Below are 18374 nucleotides of genomic sequence, written 5' to 3' on the forward strand. Positions count from 1 at the left end.
ATCGTTTGCACACACTTACAAATCATTGCAATTAAAGCAAACGTCATTCCAGAGAAACATAGAAAGAAAATCCTTTAGATACACCCATTTAAGCAAACTATAATTCTAATTTTGGATGGTCTAGGTGGATCCTGGGTTTGGATTCCTAGTTCACACGTTGCTGTAATTAATTTGTAATTTGACGTTTCGAATGGTGCTTATACAGTCGCGTTGTACAGATCAAGGTTTTCAGCTTCTCGTCCATTATCAACAGTTTTTTTGTAAAAACTCAACTATCAGACGTAATATACATTAAAGTCACCAGCGCTAATAATATCTGCAATCAGGTTGGAAGTTCTGTACCGTGTTTTTTTCATGCTTGGAAGCTGTTTCATTTCTCAAGTAATTCTATTATTTTTTTTTGGAAATATTTCATTAATTACTTCATCAGTACCTATATAGTTTGATACATAAGTACCCTCATTGTTTTTTAAAAAATTTCAAGTTATTGATGCGCAAATCGACCCTACAGTCTAAAAATAATTAAAAGTATATTAAATTAAATAGTCAATTTCGTTTTATATACAGATAAATACTAAGCCTGTTATTTTATTTTTGAAGTTACAGTTTCAATGGCTCGTGCAAAAAACATTCAGTTTATTGTTAGCATAGCAGGTAATTTACATATGTACTCAAAAAAAGACATTCATATAAGAATTTTCACGATATCATCAGTATTAATTTTTTATATAAATATTACATATAATTTGATTTCATTTTTCAATAGTACTCTTGTTTTTAATTTTATTTTATGTCATGGAAATATTTTAAAGTTAAGTTACGTCCGTAAGATATTTCAAAAACCATAGAGTTGATATTAAATATGTACTATTGAAAGAGAATAATAGAGCATCGGTTTAAAATTCTCTATCCCTCTCCTCTTGCTTCTGATTACTTGACGTCATGGCGATCCAATCAGAATAGAGTAGAGAAGTTAGAGATTGATTTGAGCCTGCTTGTACAATATTCCAAACCTCTATTTTTATTATTAACTCTATGGTTAAAACAGACTTTGTGGGGCCTATAGTGCAACAGGCCTGCAATGCTTGGCAGCTGACAGTTACATAATTTAAATAATAATATTATCTCTTTCTAAAAGAAAATTTGTTGCAATCTCCTTGTAATATTTTGATAAACAACTCAGTGAAGTGAACATTTTATTCACACTGTTGCAGCGTCATTTTGGATATAAGAACGTATTCTGTGCGCTCTTTCCAGGATCTACGATGAACCACGTTGTTATTTTGGTGGTCTAAAATGTTTAAATGTTAATCATGCCTTTAAGTTTATATTAAAATGGAAAAAAAAAAAGATTTTCTTCCTTTCTTCACCCTAGAAAGTAATGACGAAAATAGATCTATAAAGTGACAAAACTTTTGATTGGAGATTGTTAATCAAAAGCTTAAACCAAAGATTAAAATGCCACATTTTCCAGTCAGTTTCAACCCACTAAAAAATTTCAAAATTTTTCGACAACCATAATTACTTTCTTATTGGTCAAAAATTTATCAACGAATGCGAAAACAATTTTGGTTGTGAAAATGTGAGAAGGGAAAAGTATATAGAGGTGAAATGATACTCGTAATATGATGCCTTATCTCCGTATTCTTGAATTTTGATTATTTTCTCTTTTGTATATACGATGGACGAAAAATCGAACATTTCCTTTTCTTTTTTCATATCATAGTATTTGCTTTGTTGACATATATTTCTACTAAACACCCTAGTTACACTACCACTACACTAACACTCACGATTACACTGTCTGACGCGCGTTTCGATAACCAAGTTATCGTCTTCAGAGATTGAAGGTCAACTGCTTATTACTGAAGACGTAAAAACTGACATCTGCAGAAATATGGCAACTTTTGAGAGTACCTAAAGGTGGCCGAAACGAATACTAGAATGGAGTTCTTCGGGAAGAAAACGTAGAGAAAAACCAGCTCTTAAATGAAAAACTTGCATGGACACAGCTCTGAAATTAAAGACAAGAACAGCGAACTCGCAAGTGAAAATGCTGAAGAAAAAGAAGAAATATCCCAATAAAACGCAATTAACTCTTGCGAACTAGGTGGTCAAGGTGTAAATCTGAATTTTCTAAAATCCGACAAACGTTAGAAATTTCAAGCAACAGGTTTATAATATTCCTAGCAGTATGCGCAGCTGGTTCAAATTGTTGAAACCGAAAACAGTTTTCGAAGAAGTGTGTGGTAATTGAAGTCCTAAAATCTAGTTTTTTCATCAGCGTCGATGCTGTTGCTTCCTCTTTCTCCTCTGCTTCAAAGACATCTACATCTACATTATCCATGAACATTTGGTGTTTTTTCTGAGCATCACCGGTAAGCCACTCAGAAACGTCCTCGATTGTTAACACCTAACCACCGCTCAATTAATATATGCAATAATTCCCTAGCTCAACTTGAAAGTCGTTAACTATATCGGTTTCTGAGCAACCTTCATTGTCTTCTTCTCCTAGTTTCTATTCTTTCAAAAGCTTCATGTAAGGCCATAACTTACCCCAAGAGCAACCATAAATTTCTGACCCCAAGAGCAAACCAAAGTTTTTTCTCATGAATTGGCCAAAGAAAAAACTACATCTTTTAAATTTGTTTCTTGGAGAATGTGAACAATATTTTCATAGCTGTCTTTTGATAAAACTTTTGATCCATTGGCTGGAAAAGTGACAGCTATTTATGGCAGCTTCCTCATCTTAAGAAATTGTTTCACTGATGGGACGAATTGCTCTTGAAATCATCATCATTCACGCTTTGCTCTGGTTTTTGTACAACATCTGAAAGCTATCTTAGCTTTACAATAACTAAGCTTATGTGTACCACTTAGAAGAGGGCATGAAAGTTATCAGATCTTTGGCAAGTTTGCGATCTGGTGCACTTGCTTCTCTACGACAAACGAAGGCATTTTCGGTAAGAGGCTCCAAAGCAAGCTGCTCTCGTTTGCATTATAAGTTTCATATGGTGTTAACTATGACTTTTTTATCGCATTTTTTTTAATTTATTTGTAAGATTCTACCGCATCACCATTACATTACCATTGAATTTCTCCAAGAAAATCTTCCTTCTTAATTTTTTAAGAAAAGTTTTTTATTGAAGAATTTCTCCTGCGATTAGCATGTGTCTTCTCCTGTGCTACTGGAGCCACTCGTAAAGACAGTCGCCTACCTGGGGAAGTCTTCAGAGTCTTTCGAAGGTTCCTCAAGTCTTCGTTGTTTAAAAAAAATCAATTTTCTACCTTCGAACTCGGCGAGTTTCTTTGAAATGTATGTTTCCACTAGTGAGCTATTTGTGTTTGCGCTTCGACACTAAAAAACACAAAATAAACAATGTTTTGGATATTATTTGGTTCGCTTGGTACATTTCTTTCCAAAATTACATCATTTTCTATATTAAAACTCGTTTGTGACTAATTACCAAATTCGAAAATATGAAAATTTTTTTAAAACTTTGTTAAAACATATATCACGTTATGGTAATGCTGGTCGATAATTTATCTTTATGTTTAATTATAGCTTAAAGTATCTTTTTGCCGATACGTAAAATTTTGGACTTTCTAAAAATATTACATGACATTGAATTATTTATTTATCACTTGATTATCAGAGCATAAATTGGTGTAACTTCAACAGGACCGGCTAAACCCGGGTACGAAACACCCAAAAAGTTGAAGATGCAGAACCGAAATAATCAATTATCAAAATAAAAAATATCAGAGAAAATTCTAATGATTATTTCATGGGAAGAAAACATGGTTTTAACTATGTATTTGATATGCTGACTGGTAAATCTACTATATAAAAATAAGTCAGGTTTTTCTTCCTGACGCTATAACTCCAGAACGCACGAACCGATTTCCACGGTTTTGCATTCGTTGGAAAGGTCTCGGAGTCCGTGAGGTTCATAGCAAAGAAAATTCAGGAAAAATTTCAACAGAAAAGCGGGAAAATCTTTTTTCACATACAGCACCATCTACTTAAAATATTGGTTTGTAGTACATGTTATGTATCACAGATGGCGAGTACCGTTGCAAAGTCGCGGTGGATTCAAATTACGCAATATCATAATAACTGTACCAACTTTGAGTTGCAAGTTATGTGGTGGAAATCCTGGTAACTCCAGAGAGTTCAAAAACTCCGTTGGATAATTTACTACATCATCGGGATTTGCTATGGAATCAACGGATTTGTATGTCACCAAATCGCCAGCAATTTTTTTCTTATTAAAGTAAGAGAAGATTTTACTTGGACGGCAAATCGGCACTGAACTTTAATGCATACTTTTTTTAAGCACATAATGTCTTAAAGTTGTTGATTAATACATCAGTATATTCAATGTAGGGCCGTCGCATTGGGCGCCGCGTTGCGGGGGGCGCCGCCGTGGTTAAAAAATAATATTATAAGAGTTTGTTGTATCGTTGTATTGTTCTATTTTATAAGCACTTAAACGACTGTACCAATTAAAATCAGTTGTAGTGTCGATATTAATAATTTAATCAATTACGACACTCTGGAATACAAGTTTCAAGCTCTTTCGTGGTAACCTTTTCTATAAAATTTGTAATTTGTGGCGCTCTTTTAAATTGGAAAAGATTTTTCTTAAATATTTGCATCCTACACTCATAGCTTTCAAAAATTTTTTGAGTAGTCTAACTTTAATGTGAAGCCGAAGCAAAGGGAACATACGTATTTTGAGATTCCGGTTGAAAATCAGACCTGCTTGTCCAAATTTGTATTATAATTTCCCGAAAAACAATTGATATCTCCATTATTTCCCAAAACAGTTCCCAAACAGCAGACGGAATTGGAATAGGAGTGTACGGGCCTTGAACCAAACACCTGGACAGCGCACCAGGCATTTTTCCAGCAGAAATTTATGGAATTCAGAAATGTGTTCAGTGGAAGGTAGAAGGTAGATAAGAGCAAAATCAATTATTGGAACAACCTACGAGGGCTGAGATGGGCAAAGACTTTTCTGGGATACTATAACCAGAGTAGAACAATGTACTAACAGGAGTTCTATTGGGGCATTGTCGCCTCAAAAAATACCTAGCTAGACCTAGCAGATAACGCGGCGTGCAGATTTTGTTGCACAAAGAACGAAACCTCTATCAACATTCTAGTGTATAACACTGAAGAGCTCCAGAGCACTACACCTGGGTGTTTATGAAATAGAAGATGAAAATTTCTGGAAAAGGAAGCCATCCCACATTCTAGACTTTTTAAAAGGAGTGGGATTGATGGATCAGCTGGATTCTCCGGTATCCCAGCAAGATAAGAGGACACAATAATCTTTAGGGTCGCAGTGTAAACGAGACCCCAAATTCATACATAGATATAGGAGGAAAACATCCTAAAGCTGCAAGAATTACATATTAAATAAAAATTGTGTATGTCAGCTCCGACGCAAGACTGGAGTTTACTACTTAAGTTCCTTCATTAATTTTTTTTAAATCTGTAAGCTCGGTGTCTCTCATCTGGAGTTTTTGGAGGTTTAGATTTTTTCCTAGTCACAAAAAAATATAAAAAAAAATTAGAAAATTTATAAATGCATAATTATAAATATTTTAACCGACTTTGAGAAAATTGATAAAAAAAGGTTTTTATAAACATTTTTTTTAAATTATTATAATTAATTTTTCATTTAAAATATAATATTATCTCAATAATTAACAAAAATGGTTATAAAATGATAATGATGTCACTAAATCTTTTACATACAATAATAAATAGTACATGAAAATTATTTAAATAAACTAAAAAATAACTTTTCGAAAGAAAACTATATAAAAACATTATTATAATTAAAAAATATTGTCGATTTTTCTGATAATATTATCGAATTATTGACTACAGTTGTTAATATTTAAAAATTATTTATAAAATAAATAATAATAGGGAATAATAACGTGGAAGAATTTATAGATATCGACAAAAAAATTAATTTTTGGTTAGGTTAGAAATTTTCTATTTTATGTGGATGCGCTCGATAATTCATATTGGGTTGATTATCTAATTTTATGTGTTGTTTTCAAATATATATTTATATGAACTACATCGATAATTATTAAAATATTTAATAAATACAAATTGCACATGCTCATACATATAATACATGAATTATAACGTACCTTGCAACCACGTGTTTGTTAGATGTTCCGGCAATATCATCTACACCTCTTTCTGCCATAGTTATTTGAAAATACTCTCAGTTCACTTTAGCGGAACACAATGATAAAAATTAAAACTTCACAATAACAATATGAATTATTGATATTTATAACAAAAACAGCGATATAAATATGTTGACACTGACAAATTAGAAAGTTGCCCATCATAGGGTGCGCACCAAAAACGTAACGAGGTCATTCATCGATAGATTTTACTCCTCACATTTTTCTCATACCGGGCCCCTTATATATGCAAATCGATTCTTAAGGAGTAAACTCCAAAAATTCACCATGTTTTGAAACATGGCACAACGAAAATAATGTGTAATAATTAAAAAATCATAATGGTTTTTTGTCCATTTATATTTATTTTTGTTTCATTATGAACTCACATTTCATGTGAAACAACTAAAAATACTTCGTTGTATACAAAAAATTGTTAGTGACATAACTATTATAGCTGCAACTTAATTAATTTATTGAAAAAGAAAGAGTGAAATTATACTTGTAATAATCTAAAAATTACGAAAACAAATTGTGTTAATTTGCTTTTGCTATCCGGCAACGTGTTAAACCTTTTTTTGTTATTACAGCAACAATAATCTCGATAACAGATGGCATGACGGTAGCTTGGAGCGCTCCCATGATTCCCTATTTCATAAGCGAAAATAGTCATATACAAATGACGCAAGACCAAGCGGAATGGATCGAAACGTGCTTCCTAATTGGAGTAATTATCGCTATACCGATAACAGCATATTTAACAAATAAATTAGGTAGAAAAAAGTGTCTCTTACTAGCAGCTACGGTATTAATGTTATGCTGGATCGCTATAGGATGCGTCTACAAAAAGGAATATATTTATGTAGCCAGAGTTTTCATGGGAATGGGCACTAATTTGGGCTTCGTATCCGTGCCGGTTTATATAGGCGAGATCGCTCAAAAGGAAATCAGGGGATTCCTCACCAGTTTTATGCAGATCATGGTAATAATAGGTAATAATTTCAAATTTCAACATTATTAATTACACAATGTTCAGAGTTCGTTCACTGATATAGACCGCGAAGCCGGTCTTGTTCTAAAATGGGGTTGAAACTAAAGTTTGGTGAACGCGCTGGCTCTTTTCATTTACGTTTTTTATAGCAAACTAGAGATTTTCAGGAATCGAAGATTCTAGAAAGTGATGATAGTATATTAAACCGAGTGTATAAATTCATTTCTCTCGCTTTGTGATTAAAAACATAAATTAGTAGTAATTGCCATTAGTTAACAGAAAACGTTTTGCATTTTACAAAGATGGAATCTGTAACTACTGCAAAACGTTTGCTCCGTATCGTGTTCGATTCTGATCCTACAGTGATAATAACATCTGTAAATAACGGCAGTCTTTGAAAAGAACACGGTCAGGAGTTATTGAAGAGAATTTGGAACGAATAAGAGTTCGGTTGACTAAAGAAATTAATTCGCAAGACAAGTCGCGAATTAGTCATTTCTATGTCAACTGTTTTGATGATTTTAACGAAGCACAACCACTTCTTCACTTTTTACAGGCTCTAAAGCCAACAGGCTACGGATTACGTGTCATGTTGTCTTCAGCAACGAATCGCCTTTCCACAAAAAATCGTCACTACATGAGAATCCCTTAAAATTAATGTTTGTTGTGCCATATCCCGGTGGAAAGTTTATAAGACTTTCTTTGTTGATGATGGTGTATCGTACCATGATACACAGAACTTCAATTTCTAGCAAGATAGTGCGTCACTCAGTGGCATAATGATGTACGCGATTGGTTAAACACCACTGGATTATCTTCAGAATCCTGATGATAGAACTTGCCTTGCATCGCCTCCACGTTCATCAGAGCTGACGCTATGTGATTTTTACCTTTGGGGCTTCATCTAAGATAGTTTGGATTTGTTTCCGGATCAGCTAACATTCCGGATGCACGAAATTGATTGAAGCAGCGACTGCAATAATTAATGAAGATAGACTTTATTGTACTGTGTAACAGCTGGTGTGAGTGTGTGAAAAGGCAAGATATATATCAAAAAACGGAAGGTTAGACAATGTTTTACCGATTATACTTTCTCAGGAATAGCAGGAATTTCTCTTTGCTTGAGAATTTTCACATTATTGTTGATTTTCCACGTTGTATCCTAGTCCAGGTATCTAGGGCAGAATCTTCTGTATAAAGAACCATCAGAATGTTGTCGAAGATATGCAACAACTTCTTGTGGTACTCCTGCTTGATCTGAGCCTGTTGATATTGAACTAAAATCATCAATTCAATAGCTTCATCGGAATTCTGGAAACTTTCATCTTAAATACTCGTATCAAGTTTTTATGCAAACAAAAACAGTCTTAAAGGGTGGATCCACTTGATGTGACCCTACTCGAGATTCTGCCAATAGACGTAGTCTTCCCTGATTGAATCCGTCTTTTCTTCAGCATTTATCTTCTTATTATGGTAGCGTCGTTCACGATTTTTTGTATCTTCTTCTGATCCAACTCCTGGTAGATTTATCAGTATGTACCACTGAAGTTTTGATGAACTTGAATAGCTATTCTCATCGTTATAGATGCATATAGCTTAATGGAAAAAATAAAACGCAGATCACGTAGAAAATTGTCATCATTTCAACTAGGATCGAATTCTGATGAATCCCTCTTTCCACCAAATGTAGTCTTTTAACGTTAGTCTTTAATCTACGATGATTTCCAGGTGTTTTTTCTTGGTAGTCCAGGAGATTTCTTTTACTCCGAACTCCATACCGTCTTCTGATGACTTCCTGTTCTTTTTGTTTAATACAGCATAAATCTTTTCCATATTGATGTCATATCAGAACCGGTTGTGTACTCCTAGAACCTCTAACAGTATCTTTTGTGCTTAGAACTTTGTCTTGAGAACATGGAGGTTGTAGCGTACCAAGGTAAAACTGCTGTTTGGGGTACGTCTGTTTGATCTGAACTTGTTAATCATGATACAGAATCTTCTATAATTCAGCTAGTTACTTAAGAACTCTGTCAGGGATTTGAAAAATCTCATTTTGAATATGAGGTCTCCAGGTCTCCATGCAGACTCGATTAATTCTCAAGAAAACGGTTTCAGTAGATTGGTACCTATTGAATCTGGGTGTACTAATAAAAGTTATTGTTCTTTCCATGCAACACCATATATGTCAATTCAAACATACGATCAATCAGTTAAATTAGTTACGTGCTATATTAAGCAACAAAAGAGTCAAAGAAGCTCTTCCAGGTCTAAGAAACCCTTTTTTCATGCCCTCTTTATCAAGACCTTCCTTGAGATCTGTCACATTGGCATCAAATAATTAAATGATCAATTATGATTAAAATGATGAGAAAATATGAAGAATAACAGAAAAATGTTGGATTTTCTGTTATAAAAAACAATTAAATTTAGATGTATGAATAATCATAGTCCATAGAAATGTTACAATCCTCCTTACATTTTTCTGAGGTCGCAATTTTATTTTATCGATGTTTGGGGGGTCAAGGAAAGCTTAACCCCAAGTTTGTGGGTTCCACCTCATGTCCCCCGGCCGCCATCATAAATAAATGGTTGAAAAGCTATTTTTGACGATATCTCGCGAACTACTGTTCCTACAAAAAATTTGTAGAGACATGAATTGTGACAAATCGCTTTGCCTAAAATTTTTTTGTGGCACTTTTTGCCAGACGAATTTGAAAAGTTATGAGCAGAAAAGTGCGAAAATTTCATCAACAATCTTTTATTTTTCGATTTTTCAATAAAATTACCTGAGAACAATCGTTCTTGTGGCTCATAGAGCGCTCAAAAAGTGCCGGGGAGCGTCTATGCCCATCACAAAAACAAATTATTTGTTATGATTTCAATTTTTTTTATTTTTCTTCTTCTTACAGATTTGTTTTAATATTTATATATAATTTATCAATTTTAATCGACTCTTTCCTCGCCACTATGAGGTAGAGTCCGTAGGCGCGTTTTTTTACGTGGTATCCCCAGTAGGCCCAATCCACAGATAAGTTGTAGGTGAGAGAAATTGGAATAATGATTGAATTTACCTGGAATTTTGTACTACCAAGTCTATTTTAATTCTTTTTGATGGTCCAGGTTGTGTTTCAGGATCAGTATCTACATCTGTGTCAAGAGTAAAGGTTTGTGGAATGACGGGAGTTGAAATTGGAGTCATAGTTGGAAGTTCATCTTCTAATTCGTTTTCTTTTATTAACTTTGATATTTTCATGATGTTGCTGCAAATTTCGCGAGATATATATAGATATACTGCAGAGCATTTGAGGACAGCTTTTCTGCAGGCACATATGCTTCCACAATTTCCTTCTCATCTGCAGAAAATTAATTTCATAAGCTCCGGGGTAGCTAGAGGCTTGGAAGCTTGTATTGGCATCCACATGTTTGTTTGCTTCTTCCAGCACCAATCTTCAGGACTTTAATATCTCTCAAGCCACTACTGAACGAGCTGTATCTTGGGTTGTAGGTAGTGATGACAAGCTAAATGAATCTTTAGTCAGTTTTGGCAAATCGCTAATATCGCAAGCACAAAAAAAGCGCGACACCACCAGCTAACTCTGTATGCTTCTCCATAATTTTGGTAAATTTAAGTTTCCTCATCTTATAGGCTGCTGATGTTGTACCAGAAACAACAAATTCTGAGCCAAACAACAAAACCTGAAGTGCTATATAACTGATCTGATGCACCACCTTTAAAAGGTTTTAAAAATAATATGTTGGATCGTTTTCTACCTACTGCCGAAAGCAACACAAGAATGTCAATGTCCTCTGCCGCAATAATGACAGAATCACGAGATTGAGATATAATAAGCGTAGAAGAGACAATGAGTTGATCTGCATCTGATACTTGGTCGACATGAAAACCCGCCTCTGAAAAAGCAGTTTTGAGAAGATATATTAAGTTAGATTTGTTTTTTTTTTTTCAATTCCCAGGAATTTTTTCTTGTGATATAGTTAGTACAGTAGTTTTATCAAACTCAATTTCTGTAGATTGATGTTTTTTGGTGCGTCGCAGACGTTCCAAAGATTTTGTTCCAGCGATATCATCAAATATTATCGTTGAAGATAGTCCATAATATTCTTGTCCATGCCTAATAGATTTCTCAAGAATGTTGTGTACTGACGAATTTCGATTCCAAACCACTTTATGCAATAAAAAACCACCATCAATAACAGAATCACTTCTGTTTGTATTTTCAGAGGTTTTGTTTGATCTAGTAAAAGTATTAAACAAAAACGACTTGGTACCTTTCAGAAATTATTAGAAGAAGAACAACAATGATTAAAATCACAGTTGAGAAAAATCTGAAAAAGAAAAGAAAAAATGAAGAAAATTGAAATGATAACAAATATTGTGTTTTTGGCATAATGTGGTGACCGGCAATTTTGGAGCGCTCTACGATCCACAAAAATGAGTGGAATTCAAAATATTCTCGAAAAAACGATGTAAAAGATTGTTCTGAGGTAATTTCATTGAAAAATCAAAAAATAAAAAGTTATTGAGCGATTTAAGAAATTGTTGACAAAATTTTGGCACTTTTTTACTCATACCTTTTCAAATAAGTCTGCAAATGGCAAAAATGGCAAAAAGTGTCATAAACAAAATTGTAGGCAAAGCGATTTTCCACAATTTATGTCTGTACGAATTTTTTGTAGGGACAATAGTTCGCGAGATATCGTCAAATATAGCTTTTCAACCCTTTATTTAAGACGGTGGCCAGGGGACAAGGGGTGGAACCCCACAAACTTGAGATTAAGCTTTCTTTGACTACTCCACACATCAGTAAAACAAAATTGCGTCCTAGGTAATTGTTTAGCCGATTGTAGTTTCTCAAAATAGTGATTTCTTGTTATCCTTTACACAGTTAATTTTTCGTTTATGCTCTGCGCATTTGCTTTTCTTTTTTCGTTTGTCAAGAATTACTTAACATCGATTCTTATATAAATTTATACAGCATTCTAATTAACAAAATTCGTTAAATCGTTTTACATCAATTTATAGAAATTATGGTTTAATATTTTCCTAAATATTGAAATATGTTTTTGACAAGAATGAATGCTTCTCATTTTATCTGATGTTACTAAAGTTTCCAATGGGACATTTTGATAAGAATAAATCACGCCAAATTTATTACCCGTTATTAAAGATGCTCCAATAATATCTGTCGTTTGGGACAAACAACGGGGATTTTGTTGTGACATAAATTACTCCAGAAAACCAACGGTGCCATCATAAGAAAAGTAGTTCATATTTTATTTGTATAACGCAGAGGTCTTTAAACTCCTCATTATTTTGAAAATTTGTCACTTTCAAATATATACGTACCTTTATTCATATCTAAATATAGTAAAATCTAGAAGTACACGATGAAAATTACACACAGTTCAAGTGACATGTTAATCATCCATGTGTCGGTTTTTTTCTCCAAAAAACTTTTTGTAGTCGAAATTTAAGTTTTTTCCCTCCTAATCAGGCAACCATCAGTTGCAAAAAAACTTTGAATGTTAAATCGGTTTGCAAATTATTCTTCCATTACACAATTTTGTAGCTTAAAAAACTTTCGATTTTCAATTATTTGCGCTTCGAATTTGCATTAAAAGTTCATCTTTGCTTTAAATCCATCCATATTGTCTACTGTGGAATATTCAGCTTCGCGGCAGCTTCTTTTTGAGACTAATATTCCAAAGAATCAAACTCATTTAAATTATTGTTTCTCTCCTGTAACTATAAATTTGATCTTTCTGTCATTTGTCTAGTAAGGTCTCAGGTTATCCCTCCATCTCTATCTTAATCGTTCACGGCTGCAAGGCCAGCCGATATTCACAATCCGAGCGTTGTTTCCATTAAGGCTGTCACAATGCGAATATTTTCTGTCACTTTACCGGAAGGTATTTGTGCAGTGTATTCCGAAGCCAATCGCAAAAGGAATTGGATCTACGACTAGCCCTGTGGATTGTCGCTGATGTCATCACTTCGAGTAAGAGATAAAGCAGGATAATATGCAATGGAAGTGTGCATCGTCACCACTCTAAAAAATTCGTGGCTGTGCCCTCAGCAGACAAGATCGTGCTCATCGAAAACCCATTAACAAGACGTGTATTAAGACATTCTGTATCTTATTCATCACCGGTGTCTCCCAAAGTGTACTGACGATGTTTTAATGGGAGTTTGAGTCGGTTCAATGTCAGCAACTACTCCAAACTACGATTACGTTGTCTGTTTAACAATCCTTATGATTGTTAAATATAATTTCCTTCATTTTGAAAGATTTTCACTGCCAATAGCCATCGAAATTCATTTACTCGATATCCGATCTCAAAATCTCCTGGCGCAATCTTCGAATTGGTACCAGAAATTACTCTCAACACCCAAAACATTGTCTCCACCATTTAGATAGACAAAGATATCGTGTACTTGGTGATGCCATTTCGACCTATGGACAGAAGCTGTAACGAATCAGTCTCTTCAAAGTACTCGTTGGAAAATTGGAACAAAAACCTTATTTCATACGTATACAACATATGTTTACTTAAAAAACAATATTATATAAAGCAAACTTCTATGGCACTCTAGCGTTCTGGAAAATATCTTGTCTTAACACACACACACACACTAGACCCATCACATCCAATTGGATCATCAATCGTCTTTGCTGTTGGCTCTCTTTTCTACTTGTCCATATATCCTCTTCTCTACGGAAGCGCCACGCACTTTACCCTTTTTTTTCTTCTGTTTTAACATCTCGTATATATCTTTCGCACTAGCTAAAGATGCCCCTAAGCTTGGTCTTACCAATAGACGTAGTCTTCCCTGATCTAGTCAGGTTCTTTTTCAACTCTTCGAGTCTTATCCTGGTAATATCATTCACGATTTCTTGGATCTTCTTCTGATCCATCTTTCAGTATATCTCATGCTATCTTGCTGGGCTTGAACTGCTATTCCCTACGGCTTATTGGGGGTAACTATGACCCAAATGACGTGGAAATTGGTCATCATTGCAGCTTGAATCGTGTTCTAATGAATTATCCCAATCATCCTTTCATCTCATTTCCCTCACTAAGATGTAGTCCTTCAACATCAGTCTTTAATCAAGAATAACTCATCTTAGTACTCCAGATGGTTTCCTCTGAAGTCTATGTCGTCTTCAAATGTCTTCTTGATCTTTTTGTATGACGCTTAAGTTTTTTCCTCATTGATGTCGATTTACCAAGTTGTATACTAGTCTTCTTCACATTACCATAACCAGTTCAGTACTCCTGGTATCGAAAACAGTACTTATCTTCTGTGTAAAGTGCCTGTAGAATGTTGTCTGTCTTAAGGACATGCATGTTGTTGCGTACCGGATAAAACACTGTTCTTGTACTACACCTGCTTACTCTTATCCAGTTGATCTCGATTCAGAGTTTCCTCTTCTTCAAATGGTTGCGCTGGAGCTTTATCGGAGCTCTACAAAATTTCTTTTTGAATATCAGGTCTTCATGAAGACTAAAATCGGCTTTAAAGGTTAGACCCATTGCTAAATATGCCCTAATTCGAGGTTCTGTCAATAGACGCAGTTTTCTCTAATCAAATTAGCCTCTTGTTCACTTCTCCAAATCTTCTCCTAGTAGTATCGATCACGATTTCTTATATCTTCTTCTGATCCAACTGTCGGTAAATTTCCAAGGTCCTAATGTACAACTGCTTGCCTTAGGCTGGTGTTTTAATGGACATGGAGACTATCTACAACGCTGTAGATCCGTATAGCTTAATGGGGATAAGTATTACCAGATGACGTGGAAAGTGGTCATCATTTTAATTTCGTTCATTTTCTAATGAATCATTTTCTCATCTTATTATTTTTTCTACTAAGATGTAGCTCTTGAACATCAATCTTTGATCCAGGATGATTCCCATGTTTTCGCCTTGGTAGTCGAGGTGATCTTTCTCCTCCGAAGTCCATGTCGTCTTCTGGTGACTTTCTGTTCTTTTTGGATCGTTTTCAGTCTTCTTCAAATTTTCATTACCAGTTAAGTACTCCTGGTGGCGACGGCATTATCTTCAATAGAAAGAGCTATCAGAATGTTGGAATCAAGGATGTGAAAGTTGCAGCATATTGAGGAAATAGCTAATCCAATTAATCTTGATCTAGAATCTTCTAGACTGTAGCTAAATGCTTAGCAGCTTCTTCAGTGGTCTGAAAAAACCCATTTCGGGTCTTTATTCAGACTCTATCAATAACGAAGAAGATGGTTCTAGTATATGATTGTCGTGTTTCTTTCCTTGCAACATCATATATGTAAATATAGACATAAATACAAGCAGCTTAAACTACTTTTATGCCCTATCAGAGAACAAAGAATCTAAAAACGCTCTTCCGTGTCTAACAGACCCTTTTCTTCATTTCTCTCTTACAAAAATTATCCAGTATTCCCTGTCAACTATTCTATTAACATAAGATAATCAATTATGATTGGAAAAATGAAAAAATATTCAGTATTTTTTTATTCAAAAAGTAGTTTCAGTGGTGCCTACCGTGAAGATGCTTGTGGACATCGATCTTAAAATTCTATATGTTGTAGTATTCGATAAAGAAGTGACTTGGTGGCGGATTCCACAGGTTTGTACTACTTCAAAGAAATTAATCCCAATAAAATTGGTTCTGGGCATCTACAGGCGAACTCGGTGCTTATGAACTACGTCTGCCCGTCGAGTAAGTGTTGCAAATATTGCTCTAGTTGGGATTATACTGGACAAGTCCAGAATTCCTAGGGGTATGCTCGGGAGCCAAATATGGACGAATCTGGGCCTTGTAGCGGTTTAGAAATAGTTGCGAGGTATATAGGTTTTTGTCTTAAAGAGGGTTTCAAGTTTTTGTGAAGCTGCCCATTTATTTCCTCCGCGTTTTACAATTGTTCAATTTTACTTTATGTTTGATTTTGTAATTTTATAAATTATAAATTGAAAATAGACCGATCTTTTCAGGTATTCTTATAATGTACTGCATCGGACCGTTTACCTCATTTTCCACACCTCCATTCTTAGCAGCTGGACTTCTAATGTCCAAATTAGTGATATTTTCATTCATGCCAGACACTCCGTATATTTTGTGTATGAAAAACGACGTGAATCAAGCCAAAAAATCACTTCAGAAATTAAGAGGGAAGGAAGACGTCGAAGAAGAACTACAAGAAATAATGGAAGCAATTAATAACGATATGAGAGACAAAAAAGGAGCTTTTAAAGAATTATTTGTTGTTAATCGGTATAGAAACGCTTCTATTATAGTTTTGGTTTTCGATTTTACCAAATTGTGTAGTTGTTTCGAAGTTGTTTTGATGAATATGCATCAAATGCTAGATCAAGCTGGTTCCGTTTATATAAAACCATCTTCAGTTGCGATTATTTTCGCTGTATTATTATTAATATCGTCTCTTATATCATCTGTGACGATTGATAAATTCGGTAGGAAAATTATATTCTTCGTATCGAGTATGCTAACAGCTTTATGTTTATTACTATTAGGAATATTTTTGAATCTGAACCAAAAAGGTTACAATGTTCAAGCTGTTAATTGGATACCAGCGGTGTCCGTTATGATATACGCTGTGGTGTTCAAATTAGGTATGGGAACTGTACCGTTCGTAATCCTGGGAGAAATTTATTCAACTAGGATTAAAGGACGTGGTATAGCTTTTTGTAACGGTTTCCATACTTTAACATCTCTAGGGGTGTTCCAAGTTTATTTCATGTTAAGAAGAGCTTATGGAATTTATATACATTTTTATATATTTTCTTTTTTGACTGTATTTACGGCTGTTGTTATAATGTATTTCGTGCCCGAAACTAGAGGTAAAAGTTTGGAGGAAATACAACAATTATTAAAAGAGAATGTTTTTTTTAAAACTTCGAAAAAAATTGATAGTGATTGTGAAAATAATATTAAATTAATTACGAGAAGAAATAGTGGATTTATAGATAAGAAGGAGCGATTAAAATAAATGAACAAAATCATTCATCATTCATTTCTTATCAGGAGGATGGTTAAGAAACAAGTTTTTATTAAAAAATGTCACCGATAATTTAAAAGAATCAAAATCAAAAACATTCTGATCATTACACAACAACACTAGCCAATTTTTTTTATTTTTCTATTGCAAAAAGTTTTTACTTACTTTAAAATGTTATTTAAAAACTCTTTCTCTTTTTAAATCTACAACTAATCAATAAATCTGCTGATGTCCTTTGAGAAGCTTTGGCTTGAACCATTTGATTTGATTAGGCAGATTGTGGGGTTTACCCAGGTGTTTAAACCGCGCCCGTGTTATTGCAGGGCACTTACAGATAACGTGTTCTGCAGTTTCGTCCTCCTCCATGCACCAAAGGCACTCCGGATCATCCGGGATGCCCGTGGTATGAAGGTAACTCCTCAGATGGCAGTGCCCGGTTAGAAGTCGGTTACTAGTCTGATTTCGCGACTATTTAGCTGGAGCAATTCTCTGCTGAGCCTCTGCCTTGCGAGAAGACTGTTAAGAGACGTGATTACAGCACTTTTGGTCAAGACTGGGTTTTGGGCCCATTGGTGGGTTCGCCGGATCCCAGTCTGACGAGTGAGTCCGCTTCGTCGTTCCCTTTGTTGCCCGAGTGACCGGGTACCCAAACGAGCATACGAGTTCTCTACCCAGTAATGGAACTTCGCCTAGAGGTGAAAAAGTGGAGGTTGTACCAAGAGTTGTATGGTACTTCCAAGTCAATGCAGGTGGGAAAAGCTAAAATCATAAACTCGGCTCTACCATTGGAGCAAAACAATAGACTGGTCCCCCAAATTGGGGGTTGATCATGATGTTAACTATCTTACATCATCAAAAAATTAATTTTGCGAAGCCTCGACGCATGCCTCGGATTATTGGACATCAAGTTTGGATTTAAAGCGGATTGTACACACGAACATAAATTTGGAATGTCGGAGCAATTACGGCAAAATACGATTACAAATGGCTGCCAGGAAATTAAAAACCTCACTGCAAGCTGTGGAAATGGAAGATGAAGCATCAGAAATGCTGAAAAGCCTCAGAAATGCTGAAATATGAAATTGATATTATGACCATACAGCATGGCCTTAAGTGGCCTGGTTTTGACTTG

General features: G+C 34.7%; 1 protein-coding gene across 1 annotated transcript; it reads left to right on the forward strand.

Annotated features, from left to right (window-relative positions):
- Positions 1–544: 544 nt before the first annotated feature.
- LOC130900779 (facilitated trehalose transporter Tret1-like) lies at positions 545–17430 on the forward strand. Its single transcript, XM_057811649.1, has 3 exons — positions 545–654; positions 6813–7214; positions 16218–17430. Exons 1-3 carry the CDS (start codon positions 612–614, stop codon positions 17231–17233), a joined length of 1461 nt encoding a protein of 486 aa, XP_057667632.1. The 5' UTR covers positions 545–611; the 3' UTR covers positions 17234–17430.
- Positions 17431–18374: the final 944 nt, after the last annotated feature.

This window comes from Diorhabda carinulata, chromosome X (genome assembly GCF_026250575.1).
Source record: "Diorhabda carinulata isolate Delta chromosome X, icDioCari1.1, whole genome shotgun sequence".
In the NCBI taxonomy this organism is placed as follows: domain Eukaryota; kingdom Metazoa; phylum Arthropoda; class Insecta; order Coleoptera; family Chrysomelidae; genus Diorhabda; species Diorhabda carinulata.